This window comes from Lissotriton vulgaris, unplaced genomic scaffold, assembly GCF_964263255.1.
Source record: "Lissotriton vulgaris unplaced genomic scaffold, aLisVul1.2 SCAFFOLD_1066, whole genome shotgun sequence".
Lineage (NCBI taxonomy): Eukaryota > Metazoa > Chordata > Amphibia > Caudata > Salamandridae > Lissotriton > Lissotriton vulgaris.
Genome location: NW_028248228.1, coordinates 333,443 through 355,769, shown reverse-complemented (window position 1 = coordinate 355,769; position 22,327 = coordinate 333,443). Strand labels below are relative to the sequence as shown.

The 22,327-nt window shown below is 42.2% G+C and overlaps 1 protein-coding gene across 1 annotated transcript in view; it reads left to right on the top strand.

Annotated features, from left to right (window-relative positions):
* Window positions 1-18,571, top strand: part of LOC147664194 (uncharacterized) — a 64,406-nt gene extending 45,835 nt beyond the window's left edge. Inside the window, exon 2 of the mRNA XM_086949941.1 lies at window positions 13,643-18,571. Coding sequence (XP_086806067.1) covers window positions 14,611-15,657 — 1,047 coding nt within the window. The 5' untranslated portion in view covers window positions 13,643-14,610 and the 3' untranslated portion in view covers window positions 15,658-18,571. The remainder of the gene's footprint in view (window positions 1-13,642) is intronic.
* The last annotated feature ends 3,756 nt before the right edge of the window (window positions 18,572-22,327 follow it).

Below are 22,327 nucleotides of genomic sequence, written 5' to 3'. Positions count from 1 at the left end.
CCCCAAAACCCAAACCCTGCCCTAAAACCTAAAAACACCCCTGTACCCCAAAACACAAACCCTGCCCTAAAACCTAAAAACACCCCTGTACCCCAAAAACACAAACCCTGCCCTAAAACCTAAAAACACCCCTGTACCCCAAAACCCAAACCCTGCCCTAAAACCTAAAAACACCCCTGTACCCCAAAAACCCAAACCCTGCCCTAAAACCTAAAAACACCCCTGTACCCCAAAACCCAAACCCTGCCCTAAAACCTAAAAATACCCAAACACCCCAAAACATATACCTCAGTACCCCAAAACATATACTCCTATTCTCATACTTATTAAAAAAATTACTTACATTAATATATTTAATTTATAATATTTAAAAACATAAATAAATATTTTTTTATAATTAATAATAAATAAATCAATTAAATAATATTAAATAAAATTAAAAAAATTATATACTTACCAATACTTACGATGTAATGGTATGCGTTGTAATAGCATCTGCTATGTAATGCCATGCGTTGTAATGGCATCCGATGTAATGGATCCAGCGTTGTAAAATCTGCGTTGTAACGGAATGCGACGTAAAAGTTGCGTTGTAAGTGATACACACCGCACTCCACCTATCGTGCGTGCGTGATACATGCTGCCCCCTAAAGCCTTTCATCGTGCACCGCACCGCAATGCTGCCACCTAGAGCCTTCCACATGCTACTGCACCTACCAGATAGCACTCGCCAGGCCGGTCAAGTAGGCCTTGAAACTGACTCGACCTGCACAAAATTCACTGGCATTTGCAAGCGGGCGAGTACATTTGTCGAGCCCTGTTACATTATGTGCACTTTGTGATCTGGATGGTACATTTTCTTTACAGCAGGCAAATTAGGCCTCTGCGCTGCCTTTCCTTGAGTCAAACCTTCCACTTGACATACCACATCTCAAAGGAAGAACATTAATCACCAGAGTTATCATGCCATTTTTATTGCTGCCTAAAATTGCTGGAGGCCAGGAAGGAGGCAGCAAGTGCTTTTAGAAATATAATATACCTGCAAACATAACGCTCCACCTGAAGTCAGCGCCCGGTGCGATCGCATCGCCCTAGAGCCACCTTGCTCAAGGGTACTGTTTCCTCAGTGACTGTCGCGCTAGGGTGTGCTGCTTCATAGGCATGTCCACAAGACTGGTGGAGAACTCCGGTATGGATTGTGGTTGACAGGCCTTTAAGGTTAACCCACAGTTGCCACCGTTAGAGTACACATGATGGTGCAAAGACAACAGGGCTTCTAAAGTATAGCAAGGGAATGTGCTCCCTCAGGAGAGTGGTCTGGTGGACTGGTCTTGAAGGCTGAACCTGGTTCCCCAGTTCCAAATTCGGCAGCTCTGACATAGTGCCACATCCTCTCCTCCACTGAGTACCATACCGCCCCATTGATAGAAACTTGCACTGCCTTCAGCTACAACCCAATTCTGGCCCGCTATAAACTCTTGGATGCAACACAATTCAAATTACGCATTAGACAAGAGTAATATGCTGCCTGAAAAGTAACAAAAAGCAAACACTCAGAGAAAATGCAAGTTTAAGTAAAGCATGTGAAATGTAAGCAGGAACAACATGGTTACCTTGACGCTTTTACATGAATTATTCAGATATCAGTGAGTGCTTTTGCCAGTGGCAGAGCAGAAGTGGGCACTGTCCTTGTCTTCTCTGGGCAAGAAGGAAGAGACAGAGTCCTTTTCCTCTCTACCAGCCCTGCCATGAACGCCGAACCTTATCTGTGGGCCTTGGCCTTGGCTATTTCTGCCATCCTGGGACACATGTTTAAAATAAAAAAGCAGGGGAACGGAATCTTAGCAAATTTTAGCGTGCTGCCTCATTGGCAGTGTACCTCAATTGCAGTTTTGTCAGAGGGGCGCTAGAATACATGACTAATGCATTTTAATGCGGTGATGCGGACACTAGTATTAAAATGCATTAATCGAAAGCCTGATGCGGCCCTATCGTAATCCAGCCCTGAAACCGCCAAAAGTAAAATTATAATAACGTTATTATAATTTTATTTTTCCTGCTCAAAGAGAGCACTGGTAAGAGATTTCATGTTAATTCCAGCGCCCATCATGAGCTGAAATCAATATGAAAACATGAAGAAATGCACACAATCCCCTCGCAGCCCAGCTCTATAAAGAAAAGGAATGCAGCAAAATAGCTGCTAAGGTTTCAAATTGCTATGTGGGCCGGTTCCAAACATGCCTTAACACCGTTCACGTGGATCTGCATGTGAGAAAACGCACCGTCTTTTAACTTTTTTGAGCAAAGGTTTGGAGTGATATGAATAGCTGCACCCACACGCACGCATGGTTACTGGCGCACACAGCCTTGGTTGCAGCACACATAGACCTTACACTGCCGCACACAGAGGAAAGAAATTAGAGGGAACATTGCTCCCTACTATCAAATGGTCTCCATCTATTTGCCTCGGCATACAATGTTGGTAATTGTAAACTTTTATAACAACATTGATGAAGTTAAATTTGCTGATGTGTTAAAAAACCTTAAAGAGGATCTAATAAAGTTAATGCGAAAGGAAGAGAGGTAGTTTTGATATGGGGTGGGGATTTTAACATAAATACTTGTAACTCAAATGCGTGTGATGGGGGAAAAAATAATCTGGATGATGATGGCCATCCCAAGCATTTTGTTCATACGGATAGAGGGGAAGGATTTAACAACTTAATGGCAATGTGTGATCTTGGGTTTGTCAATAGGATGTGTTCCCCTACTGTTAAATTTGACCCAACTTATATTGGACGGGGTTTCAGTTCTGTGATCGATTTTATTATCATGCCCATCAGATATGCCAACCTGGTGGAAAAGTTCACGATCCATCCAATTGGACTTAGTGATCATCTGCCACTCGGTCTGACTCTACTAGTACCCGGAAACTATGCTACTTCTACCGTAGAGTGTTTGGCCTGGGTACAAGATCTAGTGTTGTCCCGCCAAAATGGTTATTCGGTAAGGTGGGGGGAAAAGACCCTATGTTGACTAATATGAACATAGTCACAAAGGCCTTAACACCAATTTTAACATGTCTAAATGAGGACACCTCTAAGGTTGATACTCTAAATGTCTTTATGCGGATCACGGAAATTATTCAGAAAGTCATGATTACCTCAAAGCATAAGAAACTTATAAAAGGGGATGGGTGGTTCGACTGTCAATGTACCAAAACTCACTCTCTGCTAAAAGCCGCACTTAATAAGTTAATTAGGGGCAGTGAGGAAATTAGAGCCTGCAGGAAGGCTTATAATTCAGCCAGAAATACTCATAAAAGAGAAATAAAAGAACAGGCAAGGGACAATCTGTATGAGGCTTCTCTGCGTAGAGATTCCGGTTCATTCTGGCAGGCAGTGAATGCCCCATTTTTTGCAAATAAAGGAAGTGCTAGGTTGGAAATTGTGATCGACGAATATACCGGGATCCAATTTTTTTCCAAGGTCTATAGCAGAGATGTAACTGATGTAGAAAGTGACATTAAGCATAGGGAGGTGGAGGTTTGTGAGTTGGCCCAGTCACCTATTGCGATTGAAGAAGTAGTACTGCCGATTAATCAAAGTAAGGGAAATAAGGCCCCAGGTCCCGATGGGATCCGAATAGATTTATTTAAGATGACTATTGATCTTTGGGCCCCACTTCTGACACGAGTTCTTGAGACTTGTTGTTCAGAAGGGTTTATAAAATCTTGGTCTGAATCGGTCATCATACCCATTTATAAAAAAGGGGACCAGGAGAGTCCTTCTAGTTATAGGCCAATATCGCTCCTGGACTCGTTAATGAAAGTCGCAGGAAGAGTGGTGCTAACGAAACTTCAAACCTGGGCGGAAGATAACAGCATTCTAAGCCCGGCTCAATACAGGTTTAGGGAAGGGATGGGCACGGTGGAGCAGATTTAAAATTTTACATTATTACAAGGGAAGTATGCCCAAGCAAAGTCTGGGCGTCTGTATGCAAAATTTGCAGACCTCACGGCTGCCTTTGATTGTGTAGAACATAACAAGCTCTGGAGCATTTTAGAGGATTTAAAGGTTGAGCCAGGTATTGTGCAATTTTTAAGGCAATTATATTCAGGAGCCACAGCAATGGTCAGATATGGCCTTAAGGGAGAGTGTACCAAGTCATTCCGCGTGGAGAGGGGAGTTAGACAAGGCTGTGTCTTGGCCCCATTCCTCTTTTCCATATATACTAACGCTTTGGAGGAGGAATTGAGGGCCAACGTCATAGACTCCCCAAGACACAATAATAAGCAGGTCGTCTCCCTTCTCTACGTGGATGACGTGGTATTAATGGCCAGAACAAAGATAGTAATTCAGAAAGCACTTTCCGCCTTTACAGAGTTTATGGCTTGTAGGGGCCTAAAACTAAATGCAAAAAAGACTTGTAATGTTGTGTGGGAAACGGCAAAAAAATGATAAAAATCCAGTAGTGGCTGATGTTAAAATTGAGTACACTAGAACCTTTTCCTATCTAGGCGTAGTTCTTGAGGGTGCGGGCTCTTGGAGTCCAGCGGTTAGGAGTGGGACCCTCCTATTCAAAAGATCGACCACGGCATTAATGAACTTTGCACAAAAACTAGGTAAAAGACAACCAGAGATTGTTAAAAAATATATATAGCAAAATGCAGGAGCATAGCAATGTATGGGGCGGGCATTTGGGGTCTTTGCAATGTTGCGTCAATTCAAATTGTGGAAAATAATTTTATAAGATACATCTTAGTGGTTCCGCAGAGTACACCTGTTTTTAACTGCCATGCTGAATTGGGAATTGAGTTTATTACGGATCACATTAAACTGCAACCAATTTTATTTTGGCACAGAGTTTGGTCCACACCCACTTTGGGATTGAACAGAGAAATCATTAAGGACGTTATGGCCTTGGACCAGGCAAGAAATATTCCATGGTTAAACTATGTTAGGGAGCTGCTAAACGATCTGGACAGACCTGAATATTATGATAATCCGGAGTCGGTCTGTGATATACCCAGAAAAGCATTGAAACAATTATGCATGAGCCACTTCGAAACTCTTAGAATAACAGGTGAAATCAACAAAAAATCTGTCATGCAACATCAGATGATCCTAGTTTGTTACACGATTCAACCCTCTCTGCGTATTTGCCTGAAGGGTTTTGACAGATATATACTGACCAGGTTTAGATTTGATTTATTTCATCGCCTGGTAACTTTCCTGAAGAAAAATGACTGGTCAAGGGATTTGGCGCTTTGCCCTTGCGGTAATATCTCCCAGAAATCTACCATCCGCGTAGTTTTATTTTGTCACTACTATGTTAACGATCGCTTAAGGTGGATTAAGTGGTACTTGAAGCTGGGAGCATGGTGGCAATACCGCCCAGCCTACATTTTTTTGCAACAACTGGATAGCGAATACTGCATTATGATCATGACCGGTTTGTTAAAGAGCATCTTGAAGAGACGAAATGTAATAATTTCTTAATCATAATCTGGTTAGAGATAAGTGCTATCTATGTATGGAATGTTTATTAATTATGCAGAAGTACAGTTTTTAATGCTGGTATATAATGTTGATTTTAATGGTGATTATGTATGAATTGGATTATTTTTAATTGCTGCTTTTATGATTTTATACCTTTGCTAAAATCGAATAAAGCATTCTCTGAATTGAATTGAATATTACGTGTTTTTTTAAACAGTTTTTATTGTTTTCAAAACGCATACAAGCAGTAATGACAGTAATTAGAGAATCACATAGTGTAAGCAAAACATACATCTTCGAATAACTTGTCGTATATGAAGCAGTAACAATGTGTATAGCGTGTAACAGTCCCATTTATACCATCTGTCCCGCTCGGCCACACCTGCCCATCCTATTCCTCATCTGAGCTATCATCCTCATATTCTGGTATAGGTTCACAAATTTCCCCATGATAGGTATTCCATGCCGCCCAGATTTTGGCCCATTTACGGGGGCTCTTTCGATTGATGTACAACGTTCGTTCGGTTACCATAATCATGTCCATGTCCCTACTCCAGGATGCCAAAGACGGTGCATCCACCGCACCCCATTTCTGCGCAATGTTTCTTTTTGCTACTATGAATCCCAGTATGGCCCAAGTTTGTCCATAGCATGTGAGGTCATTTGGCTCCCATACGTTAAGTAAGCATCTCCGTGGCTCTGGTAGAAGTGACACCCCGAGTGCCTGTTACATTGTACGCAGAACCCTCCGCCAGTAATCCACTATCTTTACACAGTCCCATAATGTATGAATAAAGGACCCTTCCTCTCCGCAGCCTCTGAGGCAGTATGGGTGCTGAGCTCTCTGTATTCTATGTAGTGTGGTCCTAGTATAATACACTCTGTGTAGGATTTTGAGCTTTACTAGCAGGAACCTCGCAAAGATTCCCACCTCCCTGGGCGATGCCGCAGCTTCCAGCCACTCTGTGTCATCCATGTCCCCCACCTCTGCCCCCTACCTGGCCCTCAATGGGATTGTTGGGTCTGGTAGGTTATTGATTAGTTTTCTATATGTGAAGGACGTAGCTCTCTTTTGCATGTGGTTAGTGAGTAGCCTATCCTCCAGTGGGGCGACCTTCGGTACGTCAGTATCCTGTGGGATCACCGCCAGTAATGCATGCCTTACATGTGTGTATCTGTAGATTTCTGTGGAGCTCAGGCTATACTGTTGCTGCAGCTTTGGAAACGGTATAACCGTACCCTTGTCCCAAAGATCTCCCACCGTGGAGATGCCTATGGTGTCCCATTGCTCAAAACCTTTACTTTTTCGTAGCTGTCCCAGCTTCTTGGTGTCCCATAGCGGGGTAAGCCTGGTGATAACCCCTCCCCATCCCAGCTTTTTCTGGGCAGTGTGCCATAACGCAACTGTGTGTTTCGTAGGGCCCTTTAGCTTAAGTGTCATGTCCCTATTATACAATGCCGCTAGCATATTGTTCGCACCCAGTTGGGCTCTATCCGCCCTAAATGCCGGATCATCCTGAGGTGCATGTATCCACTGGTTAATGACCTTAATGTGCGTCGCCCAATAGTATAGCTGCATGTTAGGGAGCGCGATCCCACCCTCGTACCAACTCTTATGTAGCTTAATTTGTGCTATGCGTGCGGGGCGATGCCCCCAAAGCAATGCAGATACCTGAGCCGCTATCTGTTTGAAGTATCAGGGCGGGACTGAGAATGGTGTGTTTTCTAACGCATATAGAAATCTAGGCAGCGCCATCATTTTGTACAAAGCAGCTTTACCCAGTAGCGTTTGAGGCAGAGACGCCCAATGAAGCACATCTCGTCTCAGTCGGTCCAACAGGGGGTCCAGATTCTTGGAGAAAACCCCTGCTGTATCCTGGGTAATGTATATTCCCAGATATTTAAATGAATCACTAGCGATTACTAGTGGACAGTCTGCGGGAATGCGCGGAGGCGGCCCCTGCAGTATGTAGAGAACTGATTTCGACCAGTTAATCGTGTAGCCCGACACGTTCCCGAAGTCTTTACATATGTGGAGTAGTGCCGGCATGGAGCACTCCGCGTCCGTCAGATACACTAATATATTGTCAGCATATAATGACAGACGATCCTCCCACCCCTCCTTCCATTGAATACCCCGCAGTAGTGTTGTGTGCCTAATTAGCGTCGCTAAGGGATCCAGGACCAGCGCGAACAGGAGCGGCGACAAGGGGCAGCCCTGGCGCGTCCCTCTTGCCAGCGGTATCTCATTGGACATGTGCCCGTTAGCTGTCACGCGCGCTCTGGGGTTGGAATATAGGAGCCGCACCGAAGCACAAAATGTGGGCCCAAACTCCAGACGTGGGAGGACCGCAAAGAGATACCTCCAATCTACCATGTCGAAGGCCATTTTCGCGTCTAGGGACAATAGCACTGCCGGCTCCGACAATGATGAAGCCTTTGCCAGCGTTCCATGCAGGTGTCAAAGGTTGAGTGCCGTATTCCTGTTAGGCATAAAGCCCGATTGATCGGGGTGTATTAAGCGTGGTAAGTGAGCCATTAACCTTCTGGCCAACAGTTTAGCTAGGATCTTTGGTTCGGCATTGAGCAGCAATAGAGAGCGATAGGAGGTACATTCAGACGGCGGCTTTCCAGGCTTAGGGATTGCCACTCTTGTTGCTATACATTGGTCTGACTGCAGTTCGCCTTTTTCGAGGCTTTCTTTGTACATCACCAATAACGGCGGACTCACGGTGTCTGCTACCCGTTTATACCATTCTATCGGGATACCATTCGGTCCCAACGCTTTGCCTGATTGTATCGACCTAATCGCCAGCTGTAACTCATCGGTCGTTAAGTCTGCCTCTAATTCCTGAGATTCTTCTTGCGTCAGTGTCGGCAGGTCTATATTCTGTAAGAATTGCACCACTTCTTTCTCCGTCACCTCTGATGTTGGTGCATAGATTCCCGGAAATAGTCAGCCAGCGTGTGTACTATATCTTCTGGGTCTGTCACAAGGGACCCCCCCGCCTTCCGTACCTGCTGTATACCCCTAGTGCCCGTTTCTCATTTGTCTAACCACGCCAGCAATTTTCCGGCTTTATCTCCTACATTGTATATTTTATTCCTAGTCGCCGCCATGTTTATTGCTGTCTGCTCATGCAGGTGCGCTCTATGCTGCTGTTGTCTAAGGTGTAGAGCGTGTGCTGTGTCTAGATTAGGGTCTGCCTAATGCTCCGTGTCAGCTGCCTGAAGGGCTATTTCAATGAATAATATGTGTTTTATTGATTAGGAGCACAACACCACTTTGTTTAAAACATTATTAAAATCACGATTACAGAGACCTAAAGGTACTCAGATTAGGTCCCAGTGAGGGCCAGTGGGGCCACTACCTTGTAAGGAGGCACAATTACCATGTAGTAGACATCGGCAACAGCGGATTTCTTGCGCTCTCAAACGGTGAGCGTTTCTTGTTCCACTATGTCTCAGACGCATTTCCTTGGGCATTATAAACCAAGTATTCATGACAATACATTTTATCCCTCAGGGATCTCTGCTTTTTAGAATAATTTCCCTAGTTGGAAGATATCAGTCTCCATACTGGTTGATGCCTTGCTGTGGGCTCCAGCCTATCCTGGAGGAATCCTGTTCCCACATAACCTGGTTACAGCTAGGTGAGTCAATTTGGAGTCCTCCTTATGTTTTTTAATTAATTTTATTGGATAACACACACCATTCTTGCGTGAAGCTTTGTTTCCCCGTACAGGCTGTCGTTAATTTACTAGTCCTGAGGAAGACCTGCCGTGATTTGTATACCCTAACACACCAGGGACGAAACGTTATCTTATTGGTCCATGATCGTGGTCAACCATTTCTAATGAAATAAATTAAGAGATAGGGTGTATGTTGAACCAGTTGCACAATAAGGATAGGCATTTCTTTATTAGTTTCATGTGCATTTTTCTGTGTTGTGTTGTATTAAGCACTTTTGCACGTTGTGTCATCAGTCACATTTTTCGATATTTGTGTGTCTGTGACAGCCATATACGAAGAAAATTGTGTATATTATTTGAGTATATGATTTGGAATATACAATATATTTAATAGTTATTCTGTGTGTTGTCTCGATTTTTATTGATTGTACAATGGGGGTGTTAAATATTGGTTTAATATAGGGCCACATTCCATCTATGTTGTGTATATTGTTTAAATAATTTTTGAGACCATATATTGATCTGCATACATTTGTGATATATTCTAGACACCACCTTTTCACACTAAGGAATTGCGACACCCAACAGAACAGCTATATCACTTTACAGAAAGTTTGCATTTTCCTGCCCTAGCCATTTGGTGCCTGCAACCTGTCTCTGGTCACATGACTAGTTGAAGTAGGCAGTGGGGTTTCTGTATTCCTCCTAGACTGTCACAAACAATGGGAGTGAACGTGTGACTGGATGGGCCATCACTAGCTGGATGGGAGGAAGCAGCTTGGCCCAGCCTCACTTACACCTGAATAGGCTGTATCCTGTGTCCACACAAAGGTCGGCATACTCCCTATAGTTTAGACTGGAGCCATGGTAGGAATAACAGGGCAAGCCTCTTGAAGCTTCTTCCCACTTCTAAGGCATAACTGTGTATAAAAGAACAATCTCTGAAACCACCCCTTCATTATGCTTCTGGACCTGTGGATACTGTGCCTAGAAGAAAGATTGCTGTGCTGCTGAATGTCTGCCTCTCTGCTGGACTTATGTATTGCTGTGCAGAATTGTTGCCCTCTTGCCTGGGTAAGAAGGACTGAACCTGCATCCCTAAAACCCATAACCCAGGGTGACTTCAACGGCTGGTTGGCTGTCCTCCTGAACTGAAGCCTCAGGGACATAACAGGCTTCCAACAACCTTGCATCTGCACTTGGACTCTGCCATCTGCAAGTCTTTCCTGCCAAGTGGTGTCACCCAAGTCCTGGACACTTCGAAGTGGGCCTAAGGTACTCTGCTAGCCTCTGTGGATCCAGAAGAACCAACAAATGTCTACTGTGCAGCGCAAACCCAAGCAGAGCCAACCCATCACCACACTACATGGATTGGAACCTCTGCAAAAGAACTGCATCGAAGCCTGAGACTGCATCGGACCTGCCGCAGTGTGACACATCCCCTGCACAGGCCTTCACATCCCCCGTCGACAGCAGCCTCGGCGATGGACTCCACATTGTAGCCCCACAGCTCCTCTGAACTGAAACATCTCCCCAACTGCGCAGCGCATCTCTGCCTTGGACTTCACATTGCAAGCCACCATTGATGACGATGTAAGAAGACCTCACACTGCAGGCACGCCACATCTCAAAACCAATGCACCTCCTTAGCTGCACAACTCATCTTCGACACGGATCCACACAATGCTCCGCAAAGTGGATTTAAGGGACTCTGTTCAGCAAGCATAACTGGGTCCCTGTAGCCGACACACAATCTATAGCGGTCAGCCTGAGCATGTTACTGTGTCCCGAACTGCCGTGACCAGATAGCTTCAGCTAGTGCTTTACTCTTTTGGCGCCATTTACTCTAAAAACTTTAACATTCAATATCTCCAGTTCTACTAATTAGATTTTCGTATTTATTCCATTTGGCTTTATTTGTTTACGCTGATGTAGGATCTTTTTGTGTGGTGTTTTCACAGTTTTTCTAACAACCCCCCACTGTCCATTAGTCTGATTATGGCCTGAAGCTGTTGTTTTCCTTTGCATCTCAGCAGTTATTTTTCAATTACCTGGCCGCGTCTCGAGTCCCTGGTCTGTTCTGTATATGTTCCGGTTCCATACAATAACATGGCTCAACGAGATCCGGAACCTATTAACAAAACTCCATCTAGACCATCTATGGACTAACACTGACCCAACTGCCTTCCCATCAAAGGAGATTGTGAAAAAAATGTACTGGGATATGACTTTGCAATCTGTGTTGACCTCTAACCCACATTCCATGTTAACATCCCGGTATTTGGAAATCAAATTTGCTCCATTTTGTGAACAATACTGGGATTTTATTACAAAACCTATGGATGGAAAATTGTACTTTCAATTTAGAGCTGGTAGTTTGCCCCTAACGCTTTCACACAAAAGTGGTCGCCTAGTAATATTAATGTATGCAACCATTGCAAAGACTTGGTTGAGGACATCTCGCACTTTCTGTTTGCCTGCCCTCTTTATGCTTCTCCAAGAAGGAGGTGGTTAAAACCAGCATGTCAGAATTTAGGGACACGAAGGTGCCAGGAAGCACTTAGAATTTTGGGATCAAACAGCTCCCCTCCTTTAGCAATTGCAGTAGCAAAATATCTGGGATGGGCATGGATCATTCGCACTCGCACTTTAGCCAGTGGAGTTAGAGGAAATGTAACGTGATTTTATGTAGACTAATTATTTAATTAATCATGCTTAGTGAATTTGAGTTTTTAGCATTAAATGCGTTCCTTTTAGTCATGATTCGTCAGCGTTTTGAATTTAATGTGTGTTTTAAAATGTGATTGTATTTTAGAATAGTATTTACTGATGTATAGGTTAGGGTGTCAATGCTTTTATGACAATGCTGTCGAATAAAGGTTTTGAAATTGAATTGTTCTGTATATGGCCTTTGTATCCGCACAGTAGGCCATCAAAGAGGTATCTAAATACATCTCTGCCTCCACTTTTTACTGAGGGTTTGCTGGATCAGTGGATCAGTGGCCCAACATCATCCTTTCCCCACTATGCTGCCTCTACAGAAATGGACACTGTCAATTCACATTTCAGCAAATTATGCTTTTGAGTCAGTACATAACTACTAATGTTTAGATGGCCCTGGCAGCTGTACTCCAGTTCTGTCAAAGGTATTACAAGGGGCTGACTCATCAACCCACCATCTTAGTTACCGTCCAGGCATACCCTCATAATTGCATTAGCAATACATCCTGGGGAATTAAGCTCGTTCTTATGGAGAACATGGGCCTTTCTTATCAAAATCAATAAAATATTTCTGAAACAAACAGATATTGAACTGGGAGGAATTACATGGAGTTTAGAGTATAAAGATCAGTCATTTTAAAGAAAACAATAAGTCTGACCTTTCCTCAAGCTGCTGTTGCTCATGGAGTTCAGCGTCTGAGAGCTGCTGCCTTTGGCCACTCATCGTGTGGCTTATCATTTGCTTTATCTCTTGTAGTTTGATCAGTTTTCACAGGCAACATGAAAACTAGTGCTACCTGTCACAAATTAACTTACCCAGAACTATTGTAAGAATGCCATAAAGTTAGATGCAAAGCTAAAGTGCAAACTTCTTGGGCCCTGTATGCTGCTTGGTGAAATTCATGCACCGTTAGAGCACCATGTCCCTCATGTAACAAATCCATCAACTTCACCCTCCACTGTGGCACCATCAGTTATCTGCTCTTCTGACAACACCATTTACCTTGGACAACTCTGACGATGCCAGCTTGTATTTATTCATGCTGCTTAATGTATCTGTTATTCTTGGCTAAGCAGAAAGGATGCATTTGTATTATTTGTGTCGACTAATCTGCACATTGGACTTCCACAACCATTGGGTGTCACCAATTGCTCAACTTCAAATAGATTATCCGCTCACCAAAATCATTTCATCAATACCATTTTCACCTTCAGTGGTCCGCATTATCAGTTTCCAGACCAGGTACGTTACACCATAAAATAAAAAAAATCAACAAACCAATGCCCTACAGCATATTGTAGGGGCAGGCAATGAAGCCAGGCAGCTCCATGTACAAAAATGTTGGATGAATGCCACAACACTGTGAGGTGCATCCTGCTGCCTTGGGTCTTCCTGTCCATCTCTTACTCAAAGCGCTGTTCTCGTTTAAAACTAATCTTGACTATATGCAGCTACATAGAGCTGTAACATTTATGCAAGTGCTATGCAAGTGTTCTTTCTTTACTAATTTACTCTATGAACACTGGTAAATCAACACCTTTTCTGAAATAAATAAGTTGTGACATGTTCAACTGAACTTTTATTGAAATATCTGTTTATAGTGAAATAACCTTGATAAGTTACACAGCTGGTATAGCAGAGATGTTTTCATGGCCGGTTAAATATTGTGCACGCAAATTCCATTATCTTTCCATGTAGTAATTTAAATTGTTTTTTACATTCAACAGAAAAAAACCTTGAATGCACAAAATGTTTATGAATAAAGAAGAGAATGCTGTAAATCTGCAAAAACAGGCATAGTAAATAAGCTCCAATATTAAAGAAAGCCTTCACGTCCGAGACAGAGGACCCCGAGCATAAACTGACAGATCCTGGAAGAAGCAGTCAAGGGCAGTACAGTAGATGTAAGAGTCGGAGCTGTGCACCTCCACGCAACAAGACGAAGAAAAGAACTTTAGAGAATTAAGGCAAACTACCTCCTGTATAAACAAGTCCAATAACAGCATTTTATCATGGGATCTGTAGGATGTGGTTACATCAATGCTTTGCTGTCCACAATTATAACAACCCACCATTCAGTGCTGTAGGTATACTGCAAACACTTTCTAACTAAACAACATCAACCAGAGAAGAGCACAATGGAGTGGAGCCAGACAACTGAAGGGTGAAGAAAAGACAAGTTCTGCTATCTACAATACAAACTTTTCCCCAATTTGTTGTGACCAGTAGGATGATTAATCTGTATCCACAAGCACGCAACACCATTATTGAATCTAAAGTCACAATCGCCCACTAAGAAGGGCATTTAGTGATAATTGTACTTTGTTAAATCAGAAAGACAATTTCTGAAATATCACACACTTGCAAGGAATGTGAGACTAACGCAAGTGCTTTATCAGCCATGTTGGCCCATCCGGAAAAGCAGAAATAGGATGAAGAAAAATATATACCTGACCCAAAGAAAGAAAAATCATACACATGCAGCGAAAGCTTTAGTTTGTCATCACTACTAAAGTGCTGTCAGCAAACGCACACAGATGAAAAATCATTCAACTGCAGTGAATGTGTGAAGAGCTTCATTCAATTATCAGGCCTGCAAAGACATTTACAAAAACACGCAAGGGAAAAATCTTACCATTGCAAAGAATGTGGAAGTAGTTTTAGTGACTCCTCAAAGCTAAGGATTCATCAGAGAATGCACACGGGGGAAAAACCATTTAAGTGCAATGAATGTGAGAAGAGTTTTAGTAGGTTATCAACCCTAAAACAGCATCAGAGAACACACACCGGGGAAAAGCCATATCACTGCAATGAATGTGGAAGTAGTTTTAGTCAATCGTCAACATTAAGGAAACATCAGCGAATACACACAGGAGAAAAACCTTTCATATGCATTGAATGTTTGAAGAGCTTTAGTCAGTTATCACACCTACAAAACCATCAACGGAAACACACGGGGGAAAAACCATATCATTGCAGTGAATGTGGAAGAAGTTTTACTGAATCAGCAAAACTCAGGATTCATCAGCGAACACACACAGAGGATAAACCATTTAAATGCACTGATTGTGGTTGTAGTTTTAGAGAATCCACAACATTAATAAATCATATGCGAACACACACAGAGGAAAAACCATACCATTGCAATGAATGCGGAAGCCGTTTTAGGAACTCCTCATATCTCAGGATTCATCAGAGAACACACACAGGGGAAAAGCCATACAAGTGCAGTGAATGTGTGAAGTGCTTTCGTCGGTTATCATACCTACAAAGCCATCAGCGAACACACACAGGGGAGAAGCCATTCAAGTGCAATGAATGTGAGAAAAGTTTTAGTCAATCAGCAAACCTAAAACAGCATCAGAGAACTCACACTGGGGAAAAACCATATCAGTGCAGTGAATGTGGAAGTAGTTTCAGTAACTTATCAACATTAAGATATCATCAGCTAACACACACCGGGGAAAAGCCATTCAAATGCAGTGAATGTGAGAAGAGCTTTAGTCAATCGGCACACCTAAAACAGCATGAAAGAACTCACACTGGGGAAAGACCATATCAGTGCAGTGAATGTGGACGTAGTTTTAGTAAATCTTCTACATTAATGACTCATCAGCAAACACATACAGAGGAAAAGCCAAGTGCAGTCAATGTGAGAGGGCCTTTTGTCAACTATCAAACCTACAAAGACATCAGTGTATACACACAGAGGAAAACCCACTCAAGTACAGCCAATGCTTGAAGAGCTTTTGATGATTTTTACACCTACAAAGCACCAGTGTATGCACACAGAAAAATTATTCAAGTGCAGTGAATGTGTGAAGAGCTTTACTTAGTCAGCACTACTACATAAGCCTTCAGCAAACACACCCAAGGGAAAAACAGTACATTGAACAAGTGAAGACCTTTTTCTGATTATCACCCCTACATAAGCAAAAACTCACCTTAATGAAACGCGCATACAAGTAATCCTAGAGGTGCAGCAAATACGCAAACATTTAAGGCCATCAACATCCTGTCTGTGGACATACTCAAGATTAAAAAATTGCAGTTCTTTTGAGATGAAGGACTTACTCAAAATAATAAAATTACAATTATATGGAATCTTCGAATACCAGATTATAAAAAGTAGGTGATAAAAGACTGGATTAGTAGGAAAGAAGAAAAAACAGATATTTTTAAAATTATAAAAGTGTCTGTTCTCAGCGATTGTTAATTTCTTTAAACCTAGGAAAAAAATATAAAATACCAGCAAAACATACTGGTAGACGAGCACAATGTGAACTAAAATAAAATAACCAATGTTTGTTTTTATTTATTTAGGTATAGTTAGAAAGAAAAACATCCAAGTACACCTGATCATCCAACAATGTGAACAATGCTTGGACTAAAAAGGGTCGTTAAAAACTAGTTTAAGGGATTAGTTAATAACCCTATAAGCCCAGCACACTAAAACTAATTTAACAAGCACATACTGGTGGAAATTCATAGCTGGTTCGGGTGTTACGTCATTTTGCGGAACATTGCTGGTTCTGGCGATTGGGAGAAGACATATCTGGTAGTGAGGTGATGCAGAATTTGGTTGCGGAGTCGTCCAGTCCATCTGAGTTGCCTATTATGGGTATGGAAGTGAAGGTGGTCATTGAGCTACGCAAGGACTAAGATGTGGAGTGCCTTTGTAGGTGAATGTGGGAGGATTGAACGTGGTGCACTTCTAGATGGGAAGTCAGTGAGGGTGATGTGTGTCCATGGATAGAGATTGAGTATGAGTCTGCTGCTGTATTTTGAACCGCTTGATATTTGTTGGTGAACTTGGTGGTTGTACCTGCATAGGGGGTGTTGCCGTAGTCTAGTCTACTGGTGAAGAATGCTATCTGACACTCCTGCTGCTGTCTGGTGAGATCCGTTTGAATATTTTTCTGAGCATCTTGACAGTGTGGAAGCATGTAGCTGCTACTGTGCTGTCTTGGCTGGTCATGGAGATTTGGCTATCGATTATGTGGTTGGAATGGATGTGGGTCCTCTGGTGCTGGGTTACCTGGCCAGGGTCCAGAGAGAGGTGTACTTGCTGGACAGTACCACTTCAGATTTGTCAGCATGTAGCTTGAGGCCGCTTCTTTTCATATATTATGCTATGTTGAATATTCACATAAGGAAGGGTGATTGTGTGATCGATGTTTCTTCTGAGAGGGCGAGTATGAGTTGCATGTCATCTGCACTTGAGATAATGCTGAAGTCGCAGGGCCATACAATGGAGGCCAGTGGAGCAATGTAGACATTGAAGAGGATGGGACTCAAGGAAGAACCCTGTGGCAGTGCCCAATATATCTCTTCCCACCCATGATGCGGGAGAAGTGATGCTCATTTCCATCATCACATGCATCTTCTAATGCACGAGCCATAGTGGCACTTCCCCAAAGGTGTACAACATCGAGCTGGATCCTTGAGAGATTTGCTGGCTTACCACTATGTAAATGATTCACAATTAGAATTTTAAATGTATCTTTTTTACAGAGAATCACTCATCCAAATCCGAACTGGTGAAAGAACAGACCTGGTGCATGATAGCAAAATTATTGATAGGAGAAAGGGCTGTTGAAAAGTTTAGTTCTCATTTGGTTTCTAAAATCTTGACAGCTAGGGAGAGATTGCATCTTGAGCAGTAAAGAATTCCAGCTCTGAAGAGCTAGAATCCAGAACTATTGACTCCCTACTAGATATTTCTGGATTCTTGGCACTGGAAAAGAAATCGGGATTCAGAAGAGAATGAGCACAAATGATACTGAGTCTTGACACAAATGATATTCAGGCTTGTTTACATGCAAAGAGGAACCCTCAATTTATTAGCTCTGCCAGTGTTTGAATGGACTTACAAAGTATGTGCTGCCTCGTGTGCAAACAATAAACTTTATTATGCAGCTGGGGCTTCCTCAGACCACAAATAAGATACACCGCAGCATTCTAAATAATCTGAAGTGCTCTTTTGTGTTGCTGGAGCCATCAAATACGCAGTGTTCTCATAGCCTAGGCTTGCATAGAGGAAAGAGTTCACCAATATAATATGCAACTCAAATTAAAGGAAAGGGCACATCTTCAGTAGCCGAAGATGGTAAAAAATAATGCCTTTCACTGAGTTCATTTTAGCGAAGTGCTGAGTTCAGGAAGTTTTTCCTGACATCGACCACTATCACAACCACCCAGTCAGTGAGGATTAAGACACATGACTGGTCTTCAGTACACCCATCCTTAAAAATAACACACTACAGGGATCTGTACCAGGATCAAACTCACTTTCCTTTATGTTAACAGGAACAATTTTTAAACTCAACTCTACATATTTATGAATAAGTGGCTGGTCCAGCCATTAGTGGCATAAAGAATTTGAATACAGACACTTTTAAATCTCTACTAATAAAGCACAACCAAACATCCGACCACGGCCCATGCATGGACATCCAAGAGCCTTTAAAAACACACTACAGAGGCGTGTACCAGGATCAAACCCACCTTACGTTCAAATTAACATGAACTAAAATATGATCCAGTAAAAAGCAATCACGATTCTATGCAATGTACACAAGGATGATTAAATTTTACATATTAATAGGAAATCTATGTTTTTTTGAAATGTAATAAAGCAAAATAATGTCTTTTAGTTCATGGTATTTCACTGCTGATTGTGTAGAAAGAGATGTTAAATGAGATTTGTTCCCTAAACTATAAAGATAATGTGCGATGTCAACAAGGAGCCTAGTTTATTTGGCAATAGAGGGCTCCTATCTTGACAGCATGACAGCTTTCAGCAGGAGTCTGACACACGTGATAACAGAGTGCACCATTCTCACCAGTGTGCCTGCTTTCTGAGTGAGAATAGGTTCTTTGCCTGATATGGTACTACCTTCTCTCCTTCTGTGTTCATGAAGAGAGACGTGCTGCTAGTAATGCTGTCCACCTTCTATCTGCGATCCTAACTGTTTGCCACCATTGTTATGAGACAAAGCTGCTGCAGAAAGAAGGATATGGGGACTGTACTGATGCCTTCTTGTAACTAAAGATCTTTCACAAACATCTCAGGTGTTGACACGCACTGTTGAGAATATCAGCTCTCCCTCTACCTCAAAGTGACTATTATTTTACACTGGCAAACATTTTCCAATTCTTTTTCTCAGGTTTGCTCGCTGCCCCTGTTGCTCTTTTCTTGTAACATATAGGGGTGGGTGACGAATTCCACCTTGTCGGTAGAGTTCACTGAGCTTTACCCATGGATCGTAGAGTTCTGAAAAACTACGCAAAGCCGCACAGGGCTGAGTTTTCCCTACTGCGCGGCATGTTGCATCATCCATAAGAGTTTACACGGACTAGGTCCTTCTTATCTGGCAGAAAAATTTGTGCCATATAATCCCGCCTGTACCCTCAGATCTAGCAACCAGCTCCTCCTCCGAGTGCCTATGGTAAAAAAGACAAGACAGGGTGGCAAAGTTCTGTCAGTGGTGGGTCCTGTTCTATGGAATAAGCTTCCGCATATGCTCAGGCAATATTCGGACCACCTGACTTTCAGGAAAAAGCTGAAAACTTTCCTGTTCCAGAATTAGCTCATCTTTAAATGATTGCTCTCTTCCATCTGCTACTGGTGTTTGTGCGCAGAGATACTCCTTCTGGAGTCGATTCAAGAGCGGTATAAACCCACAAATAAATAAATAAATAAATACGGCTTGAAAGTATAATAAATTACCTGCTTATAGTAACTCACCTTGTTCGCTGCTTATACTAATTTACCATATTAACTGCTTATAGAAACTCACCTTATTAACTGTTGTCTTTGACAATTACAAGGTTACTTGCAGAAAGAAAATTAACTGCAAAATTACGCTCTGTGACTTCTGTAGAAAAGTGCTTTAATTTTGAAAGTATATTCCAAATTTATAATGCCTATCTCTTTAAAATGTGTGCTCTAAAGTGACATTATGATGTTTGAAATATTCCAAACACTGTTCCTCTCGTCCATCTTATTTTGGAATAACAACTTACGGTGTACTAGTGCTCATTGTATCCAGTTTATGTCCTTCCTTTCTTTAAGCCTACACATTTCAACACTATTATGTAACAAAGAGGGTTTTGGCAAAAGCACAGTAAGGCTGTGCCGAATACGCAATGAACAAAGGGATTGCCAGTACTGTGCAATTCTTTAGGATAATTTAATGGACGGTTGAGCAAAGCAATTAATCAACCCAAAAGACCACTGTTTCAGTCAAAACTCTTTTTGGAAAAAAGATTTATTTCATTAATTTTTTCTGCTTTTTCTTTTTCTTTCTATTTATTTATTTTTTCGTTCTCAAAAGACAGTAATTAACCAGTAAAATTAAACTAGTGTTCACAATAAATTGACATATCAAAAAAACACTGGTTAGGAGGTTCAATTAAATGCAGTAACCAAAGAACCAATGACAGTGGGGGTATAAAAAACCCAAAACATAAATCACCAATACAACATATAAGATGACGCTTTTAGACAACAATTAGACAATAGACAACATATAAGCTTGATAAAAATAATCAAGCGTCTATTTACATGCTGATTGTTCAAAATAGGGCCTATTGCAGAATATCTGCACTATTCAAGACCAGGCCTCTATCTCTAAGTGAAAACGTGCCAATTTTGACGTATCTTTATCACAAACGACCACACGCTGTGTTATTATTTTACAGTTTTTTGAACAGGAATGTTGGTCGCAAAAACAGCAAAAATCAAGGTTAATGAGGAGGGTGGGGGGGGTTGACGCGTTTCGAACCTCTGCTTAAGTTCAGAGATTCTCTTCAGGACCGACAGAAATAATCTGCAAAACACAAATAAACAAACACTCAGTCGAAACCATACATGAGAGACCTTCAACTCTCGTCCAGACCAACACTCTTTAACATCATACCTGTGTATACTTGTCACACTGGTTAGTTGTCGTAGTCTGAAAAAAACAAATAAAGCTGTTCTAAGTGTTTTGCGATGGGTTTTAAGAGAGTCGGGACAAAGAGAGCGCGCAAAGGAAGGGCGTGAGACTTACAATTTGAATGGCCGTGTGGGTCCATTAGTTAGTCGATGGGCAAGTCGGGGCTCTGTTCAGCTAGCGCTGTCATCTGATCTGTCGTGGCAGCTCCTAAGGCGAAAAAAGTGTGCCGTTAGTGCGGCGTCTGTTAAATGAAATGTGATGAATGCCGACAGTTCCAGGTAGTGTTTAGGCGGGGGGCGGGTGCGGCCGGGCGAAAGTGCGGGGTAATCCAGCAAAGTTGCTAGTGAAATGAGGAACTCAGGCATGCGGGGGGCGCGCGCATGAAGCTTGAAATACCTGTGGTGGTTATTCTTTAAGCCATTAATCACTCCTCACTCGAACGGAAAGTGCCGTCTGCTTGGGCATGTTCATTTCCGCATTAGTCCGGTGACGATTAAAAAGCCGGCTTGTCAATTGGTTAGGCGTAATCAGTTCCGTGTTAATCCGGAAGTGGTTGTCGGGCTGGCTTGGGTGTTCATGGGATTTATAGTTTTGTTCGTTTGAGGTAAAAAACGGGCTTCGTGATTTTACGTAAGGAATATTTTTGGAAATTAGATGCGTTTAACCCCAGGCGTCCAAAATTGATTGGATGTAAGGTTTGAGTCCTGATTAATTACAAAAAGCGTATTTTCTTGGATTGGTGTGTACATGGGAAACACCTGACTTAATGGAACACAAGCAATCACACACAAGCCCCAAATTTTGGATAGCTATTTTTTCACAAACAAATTTCAAATGTGCATATTGGATGAGGTCGCTAGAGTGTCAGATGATTTTTGAAGGGATAATATGTAACTTGAGGACGCGGCTCAGTTGATCAGGTCGGACTTAGTGACTTAATGTAGTTTGCACAGAATGTGTCACAGATGGTACAATTCGGACATCTCATTCAAGCCTGTAATGGTGGTGTTGAATTTTAAGATTAACATTGCTTCTCTCTGTTTTAGCTTGGCCTCTAAATCTCCACCTCGTGGATCTGGTTCTAATTTGGATATAATTGTCCATTTGAAATCCTCATCTCCATGGGATTCATCAATCCAGTGCTGGACAAGTGGCGCTGTTAGTACTTTCTTTTTTATACGAGATTTGTGTTGTGACATCCTTTGCCTAGCTTCTTGATTCGTTTTTCCAATGTATATCTTGTTGCAAGGGCAAGTGATCGCATATACTATGTTCCGCGTCTTGCAGTTGGTAAATTGATCGTGTTTCCATGACACACCATCATGTTGGAAAAGGACGCCTTCAACAGTGGAAATGCAACATAGACAAGTGCCACATTTGTGGTGGCCTGTAATAGGAGGGAGGCTAACATAGTCACGTAAGGTCATTGTTTTGGATTTTGGTACGGCCGCTCTCACAATCTGATTGGCT